Source organism: Canis lupus, chromosome 38 (assembly GCF_048164855.1).
Source record: "Canis lupus baileyi chromosome 38, mCanLup2.hap1, whole genome shotgun sequence".
Classification (NCBI taxonomy): Eukaryota; Metazoa; Chordata; class Mammalia; order Carnivora; family Canidae; genus Canis; species Canis lupus.
The window spans coordinates 14,360,117-14,384,007 of record NC_132875.1 but is presented as its reverse complement, the minus strand read 5'-3'; the positions used below and the strand labels follow the sequence as shown (position 1 = coordinate 14,384,007).

General features: G+C 34.2%; 1 protein-coding gene across 1 annotated transcript in view; it reads right to left on the bottom strand.

The window, feature by feature from the left end:
• The window catches only part of LOC140626765 (uncharacterized), a 441,573-nt gene that overhangs the window by 79,532 nt on the left and 338,150 nt on the right, over window positions 1–23,891 (bottom strand). The window contains exon 5 of the mRNA XM_072814510.1: window positions 18,895–19,043. Coding sequence (XP_072670611.1) covers window positions 19,011–19,043 — 33 coding nt within the window. The 3' untranslated portion in view covers window positions 18,895–19,010. The remainder of the gene's footprint in view (window positions 1–18,894; window positions 19,044–23,891) is intronic.

Genomic DNA, 23,891 nt, shown 5'->3' with positions numbered 1-23,891 from the left:
AAAACTAACTATATCTACAAAAACAAAGTTAAAGTTGTGGATACTTAAAAATATAACTTAAAATAATATGTAGGCCTAAGAAGATAGGTGCCATATATCCATTACAAAATATATATGGGCTAATGTCAATATGTATCAAAATATATTATATATACCGAGAAACATAGCTTTAAGTTACTAACAGTAAATAAGAAATAATAAAATTTAATGAAGTTAACATCTCAAAAAATGAGGAAGATGTCCTAAGAAAGTTAAAAAAAAATTGTCTATCAATATGGACATAATTACTAGTTTAATTCTCCCTCAAACTCACATTTCCTGGTTAATGGGAATAGATACATGTTTTACTAAATAAAGGTGCAAAAAATGAATTGTTTTCTTTCTTAGACACAGTACGTCATATACCTATTTTGGCTCTCTGAATGAAGTTTGTATTTGCAAATATCTGCATAAGTATCAAATTCAAATATCCAAGGAGTCATATATAGAAACAAGTAGAACAGTTTTAATAATTTCAGAAATATTCTTCTGGGGATCAACTTCCCAGATATCCCTATCAGAATGCACAACTTTTTTGAATCAAGGAAATGAAGATCTGAATATAATTAAGGTCACTTTTCAGAAAAGAAAATCACTCTTCAAAATTTCACCAGCCACAAATTAAAAAAAAATGTATTAATTTGTTAAATATCTTTTGTAAAAATACAATCAAGAAAATAGAAAGCCTAACTTTGATGGCAAAGAAGAGATACACATGTCCGTCCATACAACATGCATGCAATCACCTGCACAGATACACACAGATAGATGTAAACAAGTATGGGTGAGAAGCTGCAGTGAGTACTTTTTGGTGGCTAGAAAACATTTTAAAGGAATTGAAGAGTGACTACTCAAAGAAAAACATAAAATAAAATGAATATAGGACAACTTTTGTTAAAAGTTTTTTTTTTTGAAGATTAGAATGCTAAATTTTACTCAAGTCTCACTCTATACTTTAGTATTCATTCATTAGCATGTGTTTAGCACAGTTTAATGATTTACCATTAATGACTAAGAAATAAACCTATCTTGGAAGGATAATGGTTTTCTTTTTTTTTTTTTTTTAAGATTTATTCATTCATTTAAGAGACAGAGAGAGAGAACAAGCAAGCATGAGCAGGGGTAAGTGGGACAGGGAGAAAGAATCTCAAGTAGACACTGTGCTGAATGCAGATCCCCAGGCAGGGCTTCATCTCAAGACCCTGAGATCATGACCTGAGCCTAAATCAAGAGTTGATCCCTTAACCGACTATGTCACTAGGCACTCCCGGTAATTCTTTTCTATATGAAGCTGTATTTGAGGTTTGAATTGAGTATTATTTTGCATAGGTGAAACAAATATTTACTTCAAAATTATTAAAACCAGTTCATAAATGATTAGTTTGAGTTTAGCGTATTTCTGTTTCAATAGTTGATATGGATAACATCAAGAGGACGATATACCATCCTGACATTATTCCTCTTCAACATTTTCTCTTCAGGGCAGCCCCAGTGGCTCAGCAGTTTAGTGTCGCCTTCAGCCCAGGGCCTGATCCTGGAGACCCTGGATCGAGTTCCACCTCAGGCTCTCTGCATGGAGCCTGCTTCTCCCTCTGCCTGTGTCTCTGTGCCTCTCTCTCTCTCTCTCTCTCTCTGTCTCTCATGAATAAATAAATAAAATCTTAAAAAAAAATATCTCTTCAATCTCTAGGACTTTACAGTGACTCAAAATACCTGTGAGATCAAAGCTAAGAATATTCTACAAAGACATGCTGAAAGACTAAAATCCTAATGTAAGAAATTAATCATTACAGTGAACATTTATCTATTAGTTAGAAATTAACCTTTAATTCCCTATCACTTAAGATCCTAAAAAGATACATCTAATATTTGGGTATTGTGGCAACTATGTTCAATTTTGTATTTCAGACAGTATTTGTATTTTCCACTGGCATGGTGAAAGAAAGAACTTAGTTTTGTTTGTTTTTTTGTTTTAGTCAATGAAATCAATCTCTCTTATCATTTTAACATCATGATATTATAAAAATCTATGTATATTTTTGAATCCCCACAATTAAACAAAACTCCTGATACTTGAACGTATTACATTCATATTTGTGTAGCAATATGCCATGCAAATATTAGATTCCAGTGAATGTTTTCAAATGAACAGAGTAATGAACAAATAATCAAATTTCATGATAAGCTTTAAGAGTTATTATACCGTTGTATAAATATTATTTCTTGGAATGCATAAAAGGAACTACCAAACAAAACTAAAAGTCACTAGAAAACATAAGTATCTAAAAAAAATCATAAAATAGAAAATAACAAAGAAATCCCAAGAAATAAGAAAAAAAATATAAGGCAGTGGGCAAAATGAATAATTTGGTTTTGGCAACTTCAATCAATTCTTTATACTCTACTAAAAATTGGTAACGAAGTATGCACAACTATTACTTGGGAAACAGAAACCATAAAGACAAATCAAAAACATATCCCAAAATTTTGGTTGGAAAAATTGATGTCAGACAAATTAAAGACCAAAGCAAGTAAATGTTGGAGAAATGTTTTGAAAAACAGAGGGTGAAATGGTTGACACAGTGCAATTAGAGGTAATAGTACTAAATTGTTTCATCTCCAGGTTTGACATGGATTTCTACAAGAAAAATAATAGAAAGGCTGAAACCATCTTCGTCACTTTACTAATGCACAGAAGAAAATTTTAAACTGGATAATTCACTTAAGTCATATCATAGCTTCCTAATTGATTCCAATTCCCTATTTAGCAACACTGGTATGGATTAAAGCTTAATAATTACAAGGTTAAAAAATGCTTTGCAATTTGCATTAAGGACCAGAGAATAATATGTGTTTACAACAAAAGAATGTGTTTTCTTAAATGGCAAAATTATGCTAAAATTTCTTTCTATAAGACTTGTAAATGTCTACTTTATGCTTGCATGTTATATTTTTCACATTTTTTACAATTATTACTAAAGAAAACTGTAACAATTTTATATATGCATATGTACATGTATATATGCACACACTCATTTAAATTATGTACTATACTACTGAAATAAGATAAACTTTTAAAGATTTTTTGATAAATAAGATAAACTTTTAAAAATATTTTTGATAACTATGTGATTAGTGTATACCAAACTGTCATAAATTGTTGAAAAAATTAGTGATACCTATTTATACCTTTTAATACATTCCAACAGTCAACTTTGTTTTTCTTCTTCAATGTTCAGTTTTCATTTCTGTACCTACTAAAAATTAAACTCGTAGATTGAAGGAAAAACCTAAGTACTTTTGTACTTCATTGATTTTCTAGACAAAAGATGATTTATCAGTATAGCAGTCTCCACAGTCTATTTATTCAAGTTGTCTGAATCCCATTTACTGCATATATTTGTGAGACTTACACACACATACACTCATACTAACACACATGTGCTGATCTGGCACATAGGCTAGTGGGATTTACACCAGAAAGTTCCTAGCTTTCATATACTACTTACTCTACATCAGTGATTTTTTTCTTTCCTATTAAAAGTGTACCTCGGAGATATTGTTCATGAGCATCTCACTGCTTCAAAATGACTGGGGGAGGAATCTTAAACCAACTTTACTCTGGAAAAAGCCGTTTTTCTTCACCCAAGTGCCTAAGTGTAAATCAAGAAAGTGTTTTTTTTTTTTCTTTTAAACTTGTACTTTTTGAAAGAGAAGAAAAGAATTTATTTTCTTTTTACTCTTCAATATAAAAGATTTGATAAATTCTGTTACCAAAATCTCCAGAGAGCAAACTTTCCAAAGTGTAAAAAATTTAATGCAAATCTCCTTTACTGCCTTTCAGATTTTACATACTAAACACAGGAACCAGTTCCTCACTACCCAAGAGTTATTTCTAAATTGAAAAACAATAAACCTCTGTGGAACTAACTAAATACACACACACACACACACACACACACACATACATACGCGCACACACACAACTTTAAATTTTATGACATGGTTCTTTTGGACTTAACAACTTCTTTAAAGAATAGAAATGCTAATAAATTTTCCCTGGATTTACTTTAGTTTGGGAATTAAAGATTAAGGAGCCTTCAACAACTAAAATAGCTACATGGTTTCTTGAAAAATTTAGCATTTTCCTTAGTTTGTGAAACAGTAATAGTATTTGTAAGAATTCTTCCTGAAGAGAATATACTCTAATCTCAAAATCCCTTACTAATAGTCTGTGTGCTAAATCTTTTACTGGTAATGTAATCTCTATGAGCTCAAAAAAAAAGCAAATGCTGCTTTATATCACAATGTGTAATATTTATCAAGTACAATTTATTTATAAATTCATTATATTTACTTTATTATCTATAAATCCACTCAAATTCATTATATTTACTTGATTATCTATAAATATACTCATTATTCACTTTAACTTATTATTTATAAAGATTTTGTTACTTTATACAGCAATTATTGTTTGGTGATGAGACACTCTTTGTATCTATCACCCACACACTAATGTATTATATTAATGGCCTGTTAGGTTCAAGCTAGACATGAGTAGTGGAAGGAATGCCAGGAGGCAGAAGCCCAAGTTCTTTTTTTTTTTTTTAAGATTTTATTTATTTATTCATGAGAGACACCGAAAGAGAGGCAGAGACACAGGCAGAGGGAGAAGCAGGCTCCATGCTAGGATCCCTATGCAGAACTCAATCCTTGGAATCCAGGGTCACATTCTGAGCCAAAGGCATACACTCAACCGCTGAGCCTGCCAGGTGTCCCTTTCCCCCCTTTTTTAAAGAATTTTTATTTATTCTTGAGAGACACAGAGAGGCAGAGACATAGGCAGAAGCAGGATCCATGCAGGGAGCCCAATGTGGGACTTGATTCCAGAACCCTGGGATCACGCCCTGAGCCAAAGGCAGATGCTCAACCACTGAGTCACCCAGGCATCCCAGAGTACCAAGTTCTTGAAAGAGAATGAGCTGGAGGGAAGGATGCTATGGATTAGAACCCCATGGGCTCAACACCTTGACCTTGAGGCTGAGAGAACAAGCACCAGAGGTGCAGAACCTGTGCTCTCTTCTTCCACCACTGCCCCAAGGTAACCTCTAGACTCATTACAATACATTTGCATTGTGGATAAAGACCCACCCAATGGAGAAAGCTTGCCTTGACCCTTAGGGTACTAACATTCTAAGGTCAAAAACTGCCCCTTCCAATCTATGGGAGGAGTTCTCCAAATGACTGGCAGCTGACTTCTTTAGAGACCACTCTACTGCTCTTCACAGCTACTCCCTGCCCAGAGAGAAAGCAACAAATATCCAATTCCAAAACAATGTAGGGCCTGTTCTACTGCCCAGAACCTGCAGGCTCTCCCACCTTGAGAGTGTACTTTTGCTTTAATAAATGGCTTTGTGCTTGCTTCTCACCTGTTGGTTGTCTTTATTCCAGTGCAGATCTCCAATAAATCTTGTCCTGGAGTCCAAGGACCAAGACCTCCATTTACACAACACAGACTCTCCTATCTGTAACATGACTCTTTAAAGTATTTCTTTAAAAAAAAATTATTTATTTGACAGGTAGGGAGTGAGAGAGAGCAGGAGCAGGAGAAAGGGCAGAGGGAGAGGGAAAAGCAGACCCCCCCATTGAGTGGGGAGCCCAACAGGGGGCTGATCCCAGGACCCAAGGATCATGTCCTGAGCTGAAATCAAGAGTCCAACATTGCTTAACTAACTGAGCCACCCAGGTGCTCCAAAATATTAAGCCGGCATTCTAACATGACCACATAACTTCTCCATGTGAGGAGTCCACTAAATTCTAATATCTGCTTATAATAATACTAAGACTAATAGTGCAGAATTTACACTATGAGAAAGTGGAGTTTAGAGATTACTATGTTACAAACATAACTACGTGAAACAAAAACAAAATTAGAAATGGCAATCATTTTAAATAGTTTTTTTGACAAGGATATTTAGTTCTATCTAGGTACCCAAACATACACACTGGTTTACTTTACTTGTGTTCTTTGCTTTTTGCTCCAATGAATAAAAGAAGCAAAAAAAATGTATTATGCTTTTATTTTTTTTAAGATTTTATTTATTTATTCATGAGAGACACACACACACACACACACAGAGAGAGAGAGAGAGAGAGAGAGAGAGGGAGAGAGAAGGCACAGACACAGGCAGAGAGAGAAGCAGGCTCCATGCAGGGAGCCTGACATGGGACTCGATCCCGGGTCTCCAGGATCAGGCCCTGGACCCAAGGAGGTGCTAAACCGCTGAGCCACCCGGGCTGCCCGTATTTTGCTTTTAATGAAGAAACATTTAAAATGTACCCTTGGATTAATTGATCATAATTTTTTCAAATGGAAAGAATTATCATACCTTATTGGTAACTGTGCATTGAGACCTACAATTTCAACAGACCTACAATTAGCCAGACTTGTGCTAATGAAATAAGAAATGAACCTGCATGGCACAAACTCTTGGTCAAGGCATAAAGCATACTGAGTGACCATAATTACAATGAATGTAACCATTTGTACCTGAGCTGGGTGAGACTTGCTGTCCCTCCTCTGCACAGGGCTTTGCTATTGAGGTGATTGCAGAACAAAAATGTCTGCATAACAAGCAAAATATAGAAATATGGACATAAGCTCCATTTTGATTTGATGTTCCAGGTTCCCAGATGTTCTGTGAGAATGAATCAATTCCGATCCCAGAGCAAAAGACTCCTAGTTCTGTGACAGCATTTGGCTGTGATGCGTATTCTTAATGTACTTACTATTTTGCATCCTTTTCTTGTGATGAGCTGAAAGCTCATAACTACCACTCTTAGTGAAGCAACATGTAAATAAACATTCCCTCAGAAAAATCATTAAATAGTAACAGTAAACATAAATCGAAATAACAACATATTGAGATCCAAACACTTTTTTTAAAAAAAACTTAAAAGTCTATTTTTTTTGAAAAATTTGTCCTACAAATTTGGGTTTAGTGGCAATAATGGCTCCAATAAAAATCACAATAAATCATAAGTTATAAGGAAAATATGACATAGATTAAAGAATCAATCAACCAAATGTAATTTTATTTTTAAATAGGAAAATTCATGCCAATGAAGAATTAAAACTGCCTTAATGGAGGGAATTTCTTCTAGAAAAACTTCTTCAACAAAAATATATCAATATTGTTAAAATTTCACTGGCAGTTTTCATATCTATAGCATGGATGTGACTTTTGTCAAGATGGTGAAGTTGTATTTGTATATCATTTAAAAATATTAAAAACAAATAGAGCCACAGGTAGAATAGTTTTCTATGTTGCCGTAGAACAGATTTCCCCTTTGTTCTTTTCAAATAATCTTGAACTTTTATTTAATGTGTAGAGTTGTTTTGGCCCATGCTTCTCTGTGGCAGGAAAGTAATATCCTTATAACAAGATTATTTCTCCCTCTCTCTTTATTTTTACATAACATACTATATTTCTAAAATTATCCAATGTTTAATTAAATATAAAACAGTATTAGGAATGGTATTTAAGGGACACCTGGGTGGCTCAGGGGTTTAACATCTGCCTTCAGCCCAGTCCTGATCCCAGGGCCAAGAATCAAGTCCCACATCGGCTCATGCAGGGAGCCTGCTTGTTTCTCCTTCTGCCTATGCCTCTGCCTCTCTCTCTGTGTCTCTCATGAATAAACAAATAAAATCTTAAAAAATAGTATTTAAATAAAAATATATTAACCTATGCAAAATATTTGCTATTTATAAAAATATATCAACCTATGCAAAATATTTGCTATTTATTTTCTACTAGCAGAATACTAGTTTTCCAAATATCTGATCTTTTTTTTTCCCTTTCTATGTATCTGTTTTTGTTACACTGAATCTGCATTATAGTTCCTTATGTTCTATGTTCCTTAACGTGACATAGTCAAGAGAATGATGTTTTCCCCTCAAGTTCTTGCATGAAACATACCTTTCTAATTGCCTCCTAGGCTAAAAATGGGCTAAAATAAAGGCAAAAACTTTAGGAGGATTTTATACTCTGGAACAATACTACTATTCATCAAAACATCTGGACTTTTAGCTATATTCATTGAAGTATTCTAATTCATTATTCTTTGTGTTTATTACTATTCCTACCTACGTTTGTCATCCAATGTAGTACTTATTAGCTACTGAAAACCTGAAATATAGCTAGTTTAAATTGAAATGTTCTACAAGTATAAAATGCATATCAAATCTTAAAGACATTGTAAAAGAAGTAAAATAAATTGATGATGTCTTATAAATTAATTGTTAAATGACAATATTTTCGATATAGAAGGCAAAATGAAATATATTACTAAATTACTTTTGCCCACTTCTTTTTGTTTTTTATTTTTAAATGACAACTAGAAAATTTAAGTAACATATTTGATTGCACTGAATTGTTACTAAATGGTGCTGCTATAAAATTTTTGACTTTACCTGAAAACAAGTTTATTCTTGAAAGAAAAAAATGTTGCCATTATATTGCATTATATCTCCATACTTCCCACATATTAAAAGTTTGAATGAGACAATAATCAAAGTGGTTTTGTCTCATAAAGAATAAAATGTTTATCTACATTATTATTTCTAACTTTTCTAAGGAAAAGCTTACTTTTTGAATAATGACTATAGAAGTGTTGGGTCCTAACCTAGAAATACAGAGAAAACCACTGCACAATTAGGATTATAAAAGTATCATCTTTGTGAATTTTGAGCTGTATTCTTCAAGAAGAATATCTTGTTCTCATATTTTTAGCAAAGTAAGACATCAATCAACAGAATAACTCATTCACTTGTTGAATAAAGAATAATTGCAAAGGAAATTATAGAAAGAATACTTGAGTATGTTGTAAGTATCCAATGACTTCTTTAAGATCCCAAAAAGAAAGTCAAGGTATTTGCTTTAATAAAATTCTATTGGGACTGAAATATCAATGACAAAAGCATAGTAGAAAACAAATGAAAAATAAGTTTATCAAAGAAAATCTTTCAGTGAGAAAGCTGAAAACTCATGTGCACATGCTTGAATACTTTTTATCATTATTTTTCCTGTTTTTATATCCATAAGATGGGAAAATCTACTTTCTTAGTCTATCAAAATGATTTTAATTTATTATATGTATTAGTTTCTTACTGATGCTGTAATAAAATAACACAACTTAGTGACTTAAAACTGAATGACATAAAAACATAAGGTGTTGGAAGGCTGTAGGGAAAGAATTCACTTTCTAGCTTTTCTAGATTCTAGTAGCTATTTCTATTTTATTTACACATTCCTTTACTAACTCTGATTTTCTGGTATCCTTTTAATTGAGACTCCTTTTATTAAGAGATTAGGCTCAGGAATAATTCCAAATAATCTCCTCATCTCTAGGTCTTTAATCTAATTCTTTTGCCATATAAGTAAACATAGTTACAGGTTTATTCGTCCTACCATACCAGCTTATCACTAGAGCATGATGGAATATTCTAGAAAATTTGACTATTAAAAAATGATACATCATCACTCAGCTCATAAAAGAACCTTATATAACTTAGTCAATTATGATGGCATTTTTGGTTAATGCTCATTTATTTTATATATCTAGAAAAGCTCAATGTCAATAAAAACTAATTTAGATCAAAATGTGTGACACTTGTCTAATTTTGCTTTCATTGTCATTGCTTTCATTTCATTTCGTTTATTGTCTTAGATGATAAATCATTGCCAAGTCCAATCTCCTGAAGCTTTTTCTTCTAAAACTGATACAGTTTCAGGGTGCCTGGGTGGCTCAGTGGCTGAGTATCTGCCTTTGGCTCAGGTCATGACCCCAGGTCCCGGGATCGAGGCCCACGTTGGGCTCCCTGTAGGGAGCCTACTTCTCCTTCTGCCTGTGTCTCTGCCTCTCTCTCTGTGTCTCTCATGAATAAATAATCTTAAGAAAATAAAAAATAAAAGTTTTACAGTTTCAACTCATATGTTTAAATATTTAATCCATCTTAATTTGATTTTAGTGTATGATGTAAGATAATAGGCTAATTTCATTCTTTTCCATGTGGATATCCAGTTTTCTCATCATAATATGCTGAAAGAGCCATACTTCTCCCATTCTGCATTCCTGACAACCTTGTTGAAGATCAGTGGATCACATACGTGTGTGCTTATTTTCTGAACTCTATTCTGTTTATTGATCAAGCAGTAACAGCAAAATTAAACAAGCAGGACTTCATCAAACCAAAAGAATCTGCACAGCAAAGGAAACACTCAACAGAACGAAAAGCATTCTACAGAACAGGAGAAAATATTTGCAAACCATATAATTAATATGAAATTGGTATCTAAAATATTAAAGAAACTCCTATAACTCAGTAGCATAAAACTAACAAAGAATCCAATTAAACATAGGGAAAATAATTGAATAGACATTTCTCCGAAGAAAACAAAAAAGTGACCAAAAAGTGTATGAAAAGATATTCAACAATCCAAAACATCAGGGAAATATAAATGAAAACCATAATGCGATATACCTCATACTTGTTAGAATGGCCATTATAAAACAAACAACAAAAATGAAACCTATTTTTCGACAACCTTGCAACTCTTGTGCACTGCTCATGGTATAAAAAGGATGCAGCTGCTGTGAAAAGCAGTATGAAGACTCCTCAAAAACTTAAAATAGAGTTGCCACATGATACTGTAACTCCATTTCTGATTATTACAAACAAAATAATTAGATTCTACATCTCAAAGCTATATATATACTTCATGCCCATTGCAGCTTTAAGCACAATACCAAGATATGGAAACAACCTAAAAATTGATTGATGGATGAATTAATAAAAAGATGTGATGTTTACACACACCACATGTGCATACACACACACACACACAATGAAAAAAGAAGTCAACCCTACCATATATGACAACATGGATGAACTGAACTCTTGCCAAGTGATGTTATGCTAAATGAAATGTACCATCTCAGAAAAAAAAATTGTATTATTCTACTTACATAAAGTACTCAAAATAGTCAAACTCATAGAAACAGAGTAAAATGGTTTTCATCAGGGTCTAGTGGAAGGAGGATATGAATAAAGAATATATATTCTAGTGGATATAAAGTTTCAGTAATACAGAACAAATGAGTTCTAGGGATCTCTATACAACATCATGCTTATTTTTAAATGCACCATAATGTACACTTAAACATTTAAGAAGGTATATCTCATATTAAGTATTCTTACTACAATAAAAACAACAAAACAAAATGTGACCAACTTGATTGATGTTTGTAAATGCACCTAAGTAGTTCTATTTTTTGCATCCTTTATTAGTTTGTAACATTTAACTCTTACTGTGCACACACACTGAGACACTCATTATCTTATCATGTAACATCTTGAATCTTTCAGAGGGTGTGACTACTTTGCCCTTTATCCTATTCAATGACTCTGTTTATCAACCTAAAGGAGAAATGAGTATACGATGACAATGAGACTGAAGAAAGAGAAATTAAGGATTTAATTTACAATTGCACCAAAACCCATGAGGTACCTAAAAATATACCTAACCAAAGAGATAAAAGATCTATATTCTAAAAACTACAGAACACTTATGAAAGAAATTAAGGAAGACACAAAGAGATGGAAAAATATCCCATGCTCAGGGATTGGAAGAGTAAATATTGTTAAAATGTCTATGCTACCCAGAGCAATCTACACATTCCATGCAATCCCCTTCAAAATACGATCAACATTTTTTCACAGAGCTGCAACAAATAATCTTAAGATTTATACAGAACCAGAAAAGACTCCAAATAGCCAGAGGAGGGGCAGCCTGGGTAGCTCAGCGGTTTAAGCACCTGCCTTCGGTCCAGGGCATGATCCTGGTGTCCTGGGATCGAGTCACACGTCGGGCTCCCTGCATGGAGCCTGCTTCTTCCTCTGCCTGTGTCTCTGCCTCTCTCTCTCTCTCTCTCTCGAATAAATAAATAAAATATTTTTAAAAAACAAATAGCCAGAGGAATGTTGATAAAGAACCAAAGCTGGGGGCATCACAATTCCAGACTTCAAGCTATATCACAAAGCTGTGATCGTCAAGATGGCATGAACTAGCACAAAAACAGACACATAGATTAAATGGAACAGAATAGAGAACCCAGAAATGTACCTTCACTCTAGGTCAACTCATCTTTGACAAAGCAAGAAAGAATATCCAACGGAAACAAAGACAGTCTCTTCAATAAATGGTGCTAGGAATATTGGACAGCCACATGCAGAACAATGACACTAGATCTTTCTCTTATACCATACACAAAGATAAACTCAAAATGGATGAAAGATCTAAATGTGAGACAGGAATCCATCAAAATCCTAGAGGAGAACACAGGTAGCAACCTCTTTGACCTCAGCTGTAGCAACTATTGCAAGACACGTCTCTAAAGGCAAGGGAAACAAAAGCAAATATGAACTAGTGGAACTTCATCAAGATAAAATCTTCTGCACAGCAAAGGAAACAGTCAACAAAACTAAAAGGCAACCTATGGAATGGGAGAAGATACTTGGAAATGACATATCAGATAAAGGGCTAGTATCCAAAATCTATCAACAACTTATCAAACTCATCACCCAAAGAACAAATAATCCAATCAAGAAATGGGCAAAAGACCTGAACAGACATTTCTCCAAAGAAGACATAAAAATGGCCAGCAGAGACATTAAAAAAAAAAAAAAGTGCTCCACATCACTTGTCATCAGATAAATACAAATAAAAAGCACAATGAGAAGCCACTTCACACTGGCTAGATTGGCTAAAATTAACAAAATAGGAAACAACAAATGTTGGCAAGGGGGGACCCTTATACACTGTTAGTGGGAATGCAAGTCGGTGCAGCCACTCTGGAAACAGTATAGAGTTTTCTCAAGAAGTTAAAAATAGAGCTACCCTATGACCCTGCAATTGCACTACTGGGTATTTACCCCAAAGATACAAATGTAGTGATCTGAAGGGGCACCTGCACCCCAATGTTCATGGCAGCAATGTCCATAATAGCCAAACTATGGAAGAGCCGTCATGTCCTTCGATAGATGAATGGATAAAGAAGATGTGGTGTATATAAACAATGGAATACTCCTTCACCCTCAGAAAGGATGTATGTCTACCATTTACAGTGCAATGGATGGAACTGGAGGGTATTACACTAAGTGAAAGAAATCAACTGGAGAAAGATAACTATCCTATAGTTTCACTCATATGCAGAATATAAGAAACATGGCAGAGAACCATGGCATAAACCATAAATGTTAAATATGAAACCAAAGTATCAATCATTAGTTTAGTCTGTCTATTCAGTATTTCTTGGCAGTCCGGTAAACCTGGTCTGCTTCGTGAAGGGTGGAAAAGGTACAACACATACACTCTTTTCTATCGATATTCAATTAGAATGCAACTTAAGAATGAGGATGGCACTGTGCAAATATGAATTGAGAGATAAAATAAGAAAATAATTAAAATCATTGGTTCCTGGCACAGATCACTTAATTTGCTGCTCCAGAAACAGAGACTGAACAGATTTACATGTAAAAACCTGCAAAGATTCACAATGTAAAACCAGACCTACCAACCAACCAACACAAAACATAAAATTAAAAGAACCAGGCAAAGATGTGCAACATTCCCTGAACCTTATTTGTTTGTACAAAATAAAACAAAATATTCCCCAAGCCACACAAACCTAGACATCATCACAAAAAAACTCTCCTTCCTAAGGTTACCACTATCTACAGTTGTGTGTGTAGCTTTTTAGCTTCCTTTCAAAATACTATAATAAATATTACTTTTTAATGAAAACTGTGATGCTGTAGATGATCTATAGATGAGTTTTTTTTTCTGAACAGATGATTTGCTAATGGGTTTAACAACATGGTTTCTGTATCAATACTCATATATCTGTCTCACAAATTGCTTTTGTAATTAATTTTATTTTCTGTAAAGGCAGACTATCCTTAGTGTCCCTAATTGATTTTTTTAATTAAGCATTTTATTTTGAAACAATTGTAGATTCACATGCAGTTGTAAGAAATAATAGAGATATCCCTGCCATTTACATAGTTTTCTCCAAAGTTAACATCTTGCAAAAGGGTAAAATGATATCACAACCAGGACATGGACATTGTTCCAGACAATACAGGGGACACTTCTATCATGACAAGATTCCTCAGGCTGCTCTTTTATAGCCACACATCCATCTCACTGATCTCTTGCCGCTACTCCCTCCTTAAGCCCTGGCAACTTGTAATTTCTTCTCCTTTCTATTCTTAAGCTCTGGCAACCTCTGATCTCTTACCCATTCTATAATTTTATCATTTCAAGAGTACTATGTATAAATGGAATAATACAGTATGTAGCTATTTAGAATTATTATTTTTAAATTCATTTTAAAATTCAGGAGACTAAATTCATTTTAAATTCCCTGGAGATTTTATCAGAAGTTTTGTATGTATCAAATTGCTAAACAGTATCCCAAGGTATGTATTTACCACGGTTTGTTTAGCCATTCATTTGTTGAAGGACATCTGAATTAATTCCAGATTTGGTGATTACAAATAAATGTGCTATAAATATTTATGGTATATTTTTGTGAGAATGTAAGTTTTCATTTTTCTGAGATAAATGTGCAATGGCCAGATCATATGATAGTTATATGTTCAGTTTTTAAGAAACTGTCAAATTGTTTTCCATTGTGGCTGTGGAATTACTGCATATAGCAATGTAAAATGATCCAATTTCTCTGCACCCTGGTCAGCATTTTGTGTCACTTTAATTTTTAATCTAGTTATTCTGATAAGAAAGGTGCAAGATTATATTTCATTGTGCTTTTAATTTGTATTGCTCTAATGGCTAATGTTGAACATCTTTCAAATTCTTATTTGCCACATGTATATACTTGCGATTGTTAATTTTATGTATCAACTTGGTTAGGCTATGGTACCCAGATATTTGATCAAACACCAGTCCAGATGTAGTCGTGGAGGCATTTTTAGATAAGATTAACATTTAAATTAGTTAACTTTGGAAAAGCAATGTGAGTGGGCCTCTTCTGTTCACTTGATATCCTTAAAAAAGTGAAGTCTACTGGAAAAGACAAAATTCTGCCTCCAGAATCCTTTAGGATTTGAGCTGCAACATGAGTTCTTTCTTGGGCCTCCAGTCTGCCAGCCTGCCCGTAAATTGATTATGTACTTGCTAGGCCCTCAAATCACAGGAGACACCTCCTTAACATAATGCTCTCTCTCCTTACATATGTATAGATAGTCTATTGCTTCTGATTCTCTGGAGAACCCTAATATAATCCTCTTCTGTGAAATATCTGCTCATGTACTCTGTCAATTTCCTAATTGTTCAACTGTTGAATTTTGAGTTTCTACATATTATCACAATTCCTTTGGAGAATTGCAGTTTGCAAAAACTTGTTCTTGTATGTAGCTTTCTTTTTATCTTATTAACAAGATATTTTGTTAGGCAGAAGTTTCAAATTTTGATGAGATCCTATTGAAAAATAAAAGTCCAAAATCTTAATGCAATATACAATATTTGGCAAAACTATACCCTTCATATAGATATAAAATAAAGCCTTATGTAGATAAATAAAAAAATGAGTGAATTTGCAGCGATTAGAGCTGAACTGCCAATAACAGTAAATAAGCAAGGGAAACAAAGGCAAACATGAACTTTTGGGATTTCATCAAGATAAAAGATTTCTGCACAGCAAAGGAAATAGTCTACAAAACCAAAAGACAACCGAGAGAATGGAGGAAGATATTTGCAAATGACATATAAGAAAAAGGGCTAGTATCCAAAATCTATCAAGAACTTATCAAACTCAACACCCAAAGAACAAATAATCCAATCAAGAAATGGGCAGAAGACATGAACAGACATTTTTCCGAAGAAGACATACAAATGGCTAACAGACACAAAAAAATTCTTCATATCACTTGTCATCAAGAAATACAAATCAAAACCACAATGCGATACCACCTCACACCAGTCAGAAATGATAAAATTAACAAGTCAGGAAATGCAGATATTGGTGAGGATACAAAGAAAGAGGAACCCTCTTACACTGTTGGTGGGAATGCAAGCTGGTACAGCTACTCTGGAAAACAATGCAGAGGTTCCTCAAGAAGTTAAAAATTGACCTGCCCTATGACCCAGCAATTGCTCTACTAGATATTTACCCCAAAGATACAGTGATCCAAAGGGGCACCTGCATACCAATGTTTATAGCTGCAATGTCCACAATAGCCAAACTATGGAAAGAGATGAGATGTCCATCAACAGATGAATAGACAAAGAAGATGTGGCATATATATACAATGGACCACTATTCAGTCATCAAAAGAAAAATGAAATCTCACATTAGCAATGACATGGATGGAACTAGAGGACATTATTTTAGGCAAAATAAACCAATCAGAGAAAGAATCATCATACAATTTCACTCATGTGGAATTTAAGAAACAAAACAGAGGGATCATAAGGGAAAAGAGGTAAAATGAAACAAGATGAAATCAGAGAGGGAGACAAACCTTAAGAAACTATTAATCTTAAGAAACAAACTGAAGGTCACTGGAGAGGAGAGGGTGGGGGGATGGGGTAACTGGGTGATGGACATTAAGGAGGGCACATGATGTAATGAGCACTGGGTACTATTTAAGACTAATGAATCACTGACCTCTACCTTTGAAACCAATAATACATTATATGTTAATTAGTTGCATTTAATTTTTTTTAAATTAAAAGGTTATTTAAAATAAAAAGAAATGGCACCAGATAGAAACTTAGGTATAGAAAAAAAAATAAAGGACATGTAAAATGGTAAACATAACCTTGCATTGTGTGGATTGTAATGTATATAGGTGCAATATACAATAAAACAGTAGTACAAAGGATGAGGGTAATTTTTAAAAAAGTCCACTAGATTAAGCCCCCCAAAAGGAGAAGTGTTCACTGACACTGCAGTGGAACTAGACCCCTTCCATCTGGTAATGGTCAAAGTCCTTCCTTTTCTTGACGTCTTCCCCTGACTCTGCTCCAGTGGGAAGAGAGAAGTATACTTCAATACTGGCAGGGTGGGATGGATGCCCAGGCTTCCTATATGGTCTCCAATGACATCATGGGAGGGATGGATGACACTGGCTGTCATCTGGTAGAGATGAAGTCTACTTCCCCATGCATCCTTCTTTAGAGCCTCCTAAGCAAAGGGGTTGGGACACCTTGTTCTAGTCTGCATACAGTGAACATCTAGGTTACCCACTGGGAAATTGCTGGTGGTGTTTGGCTGTAATAGATATTATTTCCCTAATGCTCTATCTTCTTATTCCTTTGTCTCAAGAGATCAAGCTTATTGGGGCTTATTTTGTTGTGCCATTTGACATTTTTGGGTTACAGGCTTCACTGGGATCCAGCATGAGATGTCTGAAGCAAAAAGAAAACCCAAGAGGGGGTACCTGGGTGGCTCAGTTGGTTCACATCTGCCTTTGGCTCAGGTCATGATCCTAGGGTCCTGTCATTGAGCCCCACTGCAGGTTCCTTGCTCAGTGAGGAGTCTGCTTTTCCCTCTTTCTCTGCCCGCAACTCTCCCTGCTTGTGTTTTCTCTCCCTCTCTGTCAAATAAATAAATAAAATCTTTTTTAAAGATTTTATTTTTAATTTATTCATGAGAGACACAGAAGGAAAGGCAGAGACATAGGCAGAGGAAGAAGCAGGCTTTCTGTGGGGAGCATAATGCGGACTCAATCTCAGGACCCTGGGATCCCAACCTGAGCCAAATGCAGACACTCAACCACTGAGCCACCCAGGCGTTCCTAAATCAATAAAATCTTAAAAAGAAAATTCAGGAAACTTGATTTTTGGGTCCTGAAGTTCCTGGCCAGTATGACTTCTTTCTACCTCTCATTTTCTTCTTACTTTTTATATAAGATGATCAGTTTTTAGTTATACGTACCAGGAGGAATAGGGTAAAGTTTATCTACTACATCTTCTTGGAAGCAGAGTTTTAATTAAGTTCATAATATAAAATACTTCAGAAATTCAGAATCGTATTGAGAATAATATGAATGACATCCAAAAACCCACCAATCATCTTTATAGTTGTTAAAATTAAACCATATTTACTTCAAATCCATGTTTCACTTTATTTTAATAAATAAAATATTAAAGATAGAGTTAAATCTCATTAGGTATCCATTTGTAAAATAATTTCTTTCTTCAACTCCCAGTGGTAATATAATTAATGTTTGTCATTTCCATAAATAGCTACTATGGGTTTCCATGTATTTATGCATGTATATACAGTATACATTATTTTAAAATATCTTTAATATTTATGAATGATAGCCTGCTGCAAATACTTTTATAAGACAAATTGTGTTGATGAATTATATATTGGAGAAATATATTCATGTTGTTAAATGATTATATAGTTGTTTAAAATTATAATTTTTGATTTGCTTAATAGCTGCTGTTTTACTTCTGATTTTGTGTATGAGTGCCTTTCTCTCTTATTCTCTTTCTGCCTCTCTCCCCTTTATGTTTTTATTGATTAGTCTCAACAGGAGTTTGCTGATTTTATTATGTATTTCAAAAAAATAATTTTGTGGATACTTTCTATTATATAGAATTTTCTAATTTCTGCCTTCATCATTTTTATCTGCTTCCTTCTACTTTCTTTGAGTTTGTTACAGTATTACAGTAAAGTTCTATTTTTCCCACTTTGCTATTGAAGTCTTTCACATATTGCTAATATATTTCTCTATATTTTCTCACTTACCATGTGCTGTTTCAAGATTTGCATAAATTAGTCTTCTTTTAGATTTTTTACATTGCATTCTCCAATTCAACATCTCAGATCCATACCTCTCAGTTACTCAATCATTTATGTAGACCTTAGCCTTCTAATTGCTTCATACCATTCAATCTCTGAAATGACAAATTCAAATTTTTAAATTTATGATAATTCATGGACTTAGGAATCTAAGTACACTACACATGACACTCTTCGGCACGTTGGGATAGAACAACGAACCAAATGAACATGGTCATTGTCCTTGTGATGCATGGTCTACCACAGTAGGGAAATATTAAGTGAGAAATTTCAATTCTGAAAAGTGATATGAAAGGGAGAGTGCCAGATGACAAGTAAGCCTATAAAAAAGGACCTACAAGATAAAGGGAAATCATTTCTGAGGAAATTACATTAATAAAAAAAACTAAATTATTACCTAGCATAAAGAGAAACTGGGTCTTCTAGGCAAAACAATAAAATGAGAAAACTCCCAGTAAAGTATAAGACATGGGACTCTTATATACAAAAAGGTTGAAACAGTTTTAATGGGATAAAAAAATGTCCTGTAATTTTAGTATTCAAAAATTCTAAGGTAGGAGACAAGAGTGGGGAAAAATGTATATGTTATAGTTAGTTACATTTTTGAGGCCTTGTTTCTTCTTGAAAGTGATGCTGAGGTACTGCAAACTTCTCAAGAGGCCATTTTATAGCAAGCAACTCTTTCTTGTATTTACCTATAAAAATCCAGTGTCAGATATGTAATCTCTTGTACTGAACATCAGAGAAACTAGATGTGCTGTCAGACAGTATCTGGTGGTAAGGATGAATGGATAAATGTCTCTTGGGCCTCTTTTTTTGTCAGTTATTTTCAAGTTTTTCTTAGCTGTATCTGACAGTATTGTAAGTCCATTCATCTTGTTAAAGCTTTTGTAGAGACTAACTTCTTAAAACTACCATTCAACTTTGATAAGTAAAAGAGTACTTTTATTAATAATGCTTTATAGTAGCCTTTTATCTCAAAACATGATATACTGTGTCAATTTTTAAATAATAATGACTTTTTGGTCTTGGATTTATGACTAATTCATCATATTCATTGACAGGCCATTGTATTGTGGAGGCACATAGATGCCTATGATATTCTGAGCTAGTGTAATTGAAGAAACTTCTTAAAGGGAAAGAAAAAATTCTTTTGATGAAATGCACCATTAAAAAGTATAGCCACCCTATGGTGACAGGCCCCTTTTCATATCCCTCCTCCCAGTTTCCCCCTTATCGCTGGGTCACATCAGAAAGCCAGACTACAGCATCTCAGAAGGGGTTCAACTGCTGCTGCTCCCAGGATAACTATGAGAAAAATGTACAGCCTGTAATTTGGCTCAAGCAGTGGGAGGTGAAGGGCACATTTTCAACGTGGTGATCATGGCTACATCAGACTTTACAAAAGATGAATATTTTATGAAATGCAGTTAAAAAACAAATACTTAAGGCAGAAAGATCAAATAGAGAGAAAACAACAATATTAAAAGAATGAAATGAAACACAGAGACAATTTGTGTAGCTGAAAAGCTTGACAAGCAACTCAGGAATAACCTGGAAAGCCCCATCTCTGGAGGCTTCGGTATAGCTGTGCTCTCTTCTCTTGCTTTTGTGGTCACCGATTTTCGAAAAACAATTCTCTATGAATATTTTTGTGTTCTTTAAGGCCCAGGCTTTTTGACCTAAGAGCACTGGCAAACTTGATGAAAGGACGATTGCCTCAGAAGCTCTAGGTTGTGTACTGCTCTAGAGAGACTAGGAGATTCAGACTTTTCTGACCTAAGGACATTTGCTCAGATTCCAGGAGCCTAAAAATCTAGGCACCTTCCTCATACTCTCCCCAGAGAAAATGTTTTTTTTTTTTTCTTATTTTTTATTTTATATCCCAAAGTAAAGATCTTTCTTTCAACCAAGGGGAGATTGGGACTATGTACAAACTGTCCTCTAAAAGCTGAGAATCATGTAACATCAATATTCTTGTGATGCAGGAACACGTGAACATTTGGCTGTCACTGTGTTACTCCATGGTGGTCAGGGCTCCTGGAAATAGCACTGAAGTTGTCTCTAAGGAATCAACTATCTTCTAAACCAAAGATTGCTTGTTTTGTCACGTATACCCACACACATGCATGCACATACACACACACACACGATTATATATAAAAACTTATCAACCACCTGCAGAGAGAAGTTCTGTACTTGGCTTCTCACTCTGTGTTGCTTGTTTCACTGTTGCCTGGATACTGATCCTCTGGGTTTCATCACCTGCACTTTGGATTCACTTCCGACCCAGGTCCACTGTGACTCTTGGTTTTAAGTCCCTTATTCTTCAACATGATCAGGCCAATCTTGTGCTTGCACATATCAGTTATTTTCATTCTGCTTCTATCACTCAGAGCACTTCAATTCTAAACCCTGATTCTAGTCAAATGCCCAGCACTGCAAAGTCCTATTATTAATATCAGATATGTTATTATTGGCCATAATGGCCAAGAAAGACACAGGTTTCTGAATCTTAATTAAAATAAATTGAAAATGAGAATATCTCCTTAGTATAAGGCACTAATGAGGGTCAAATAAGATTTTCTGTGCAAAAGTATTTGTACACTATGAAACACTAAACAAGATTTTTAAATAATGATTAATGATATCAAACCAAGTCTGTAAGTAGTTGCTGCAAGACTGACATTCTTGTTCACTAATTTTTCTCATGTTTCATCATATCAATCACTCAACTGTCCATTGATCAAAGTGAGAATCAATAGTGTAAATCAAAAACTGGAAAAGACAAGGTCTAAGATGATACCAAGGGTGTTTAAGAAAAATACTAAAACTTCTTACATTTAGTACATATTAATCCCTTCATTTTTCTGCATTTTAAAAATCCATATACTATATCTAGTAATAAATGTATATAATTTGTTGGAAGATTGCAGTTACTCAAAACCTTTCTTTTTTTTAAATCAATATGTCTAGCCTGGCTTTCATTCTTGAGAATTAAATCTATGTACTTGATTTTCACCTGGACATTCATACTTTTACTATTTTCTGCAATCATTGGAAATGCAACAGACTCAAGATGAAGTTTTTATCTCCATTTTATCTCTAAGATGTGTCTGTCCTCTTGGATCTGCTGTCCTGTAAGTAAGAGGCTACTTTGATTTAAATATGCCCTATCATTATCTTGTGCTCATGTTTAATGAGTCCTTGTCTCTATTTGTGCAGGTCGTCTAGGGGATATTAAAGAAGATGCTGTTGTTTATTCTCCATTTCATGAAGAGTGAGCAGTAGGGAGGTAACTTTAGTGGATTATCTAATCTGGATTTTAGTATTCCCTGGATTTCTTTGACACCAGAGCATGCTTATACCTTTGGCCCACTTGAAGACCCATCTATTCCTATCTTTCACAAGATGTAGAAGTTGCTGTTGAGAGATCAGGACTCTATCTGGATCAAGCTCCTTAACTGGACATAATGATACACCTCCCCCAAGTCATTAGTCTGATATGCCCTGTATACACATTCTGCTCCCAGCTTTGTATATACCTGTCCTTGGAACTCCTTGATGTTTTTCCCATCCTAGAGAACAAAACCCCTATATATGTAGCTGGTTTCTGTTGTCTCTTATCTATTTTTCAGAAAGTTATTCTACTTTCCAGTTAACAGATGGTTTGCTTAAATGCTTGGGTGCTGCTAGAATTTTTTTTCTTCATTCTTTAGATTTCCACTGTATTTCATACAAGATGAAGATATTAGAATACATATCTAATTATAATAAACCACCAATTTAAAACCATAAATTTGCCATATGCCTTAATTTAATGTCCTAACTAGCCAGTCACACAAGGTAGAGAATAAACAGGTTTCTAAATCATTTCCCCTCCCCTCCCCCTTTTTTACCATCTCTTAAATTCAAGCCATGTTTATATTTCACAAATAAAAATTCTCCACCAGGTGTTGTAGAGAAGTGTTGAATCACTATATCGTACACCTGAAACTAATATGCTATACTGTATGTTAACTAACTGGAATTTAAATAAAAATAGATACACACTGGCTGCCCGGGTGGCTCAGCGGTTTAGCGCCACCTTCAGCCCAGGGCGATCTTGGAGATCCAGGATCCCACTTAGGGCTCCCTGCTTCTCCCTCTGCCTCTCTCTCTCTCTCTTTCTCTAGCTCTCTCTCCTCTCTGTGTCATAAATAAATAAATAAAATCTTAAAAAAAGTAATAAAATAGATACACACATATATGTATATATTCTTAGAATCTGTGGAATCAATTTATCGTCTCCATTTCTGGTACACTACCATATTTTATTTTAGTTATTTTAGTATTTTATAGTTAACCATATTTTAGTTCTTCATGTTTTATCTAAATTTTGCATTATGCTGCTAACTAGTTTCTCTCCTATAATTTTGTTCTCATAATCATTCTTTACATTACAATCAGAGTGATCTATTTGAATGCCATTTACCTGTTCAAAATCCTTTGATGATTACTTACTAACTATATTCTCCAAACTTGGTCCAAAACCATATTACTAAGAATCATGTTGCTTATCTGTTAAAGATGTAAATTCCTGGACTCTACCTCAGACTAAATATTAAAAGGCATTAAAATTTCTGTGAGTAGATAATGTGAATATATATTTTTAATAGACAACTCAGTCAATGCTTAGCCATACTAAGGTTCCAGAACCACAATAAATTCCTGTACCATATGTACGACATAAAACCTATCCGTGAATTGTTCCCTACAATCAGATTCAGCCCTAGTTTTTATTGTTTTGCAATTTTAGGAGTTTCCTGGGTGAAAAATGAAAAGAAATGGTTATCTTGAAAAATGTTTTTCTTATTATATTTTTATAATAAAAATCTATAATCAGATACATTTTTGCCTTTTTGAAATTATTTTGAAAGGAGTAATTAGTGGTATCTGATTTC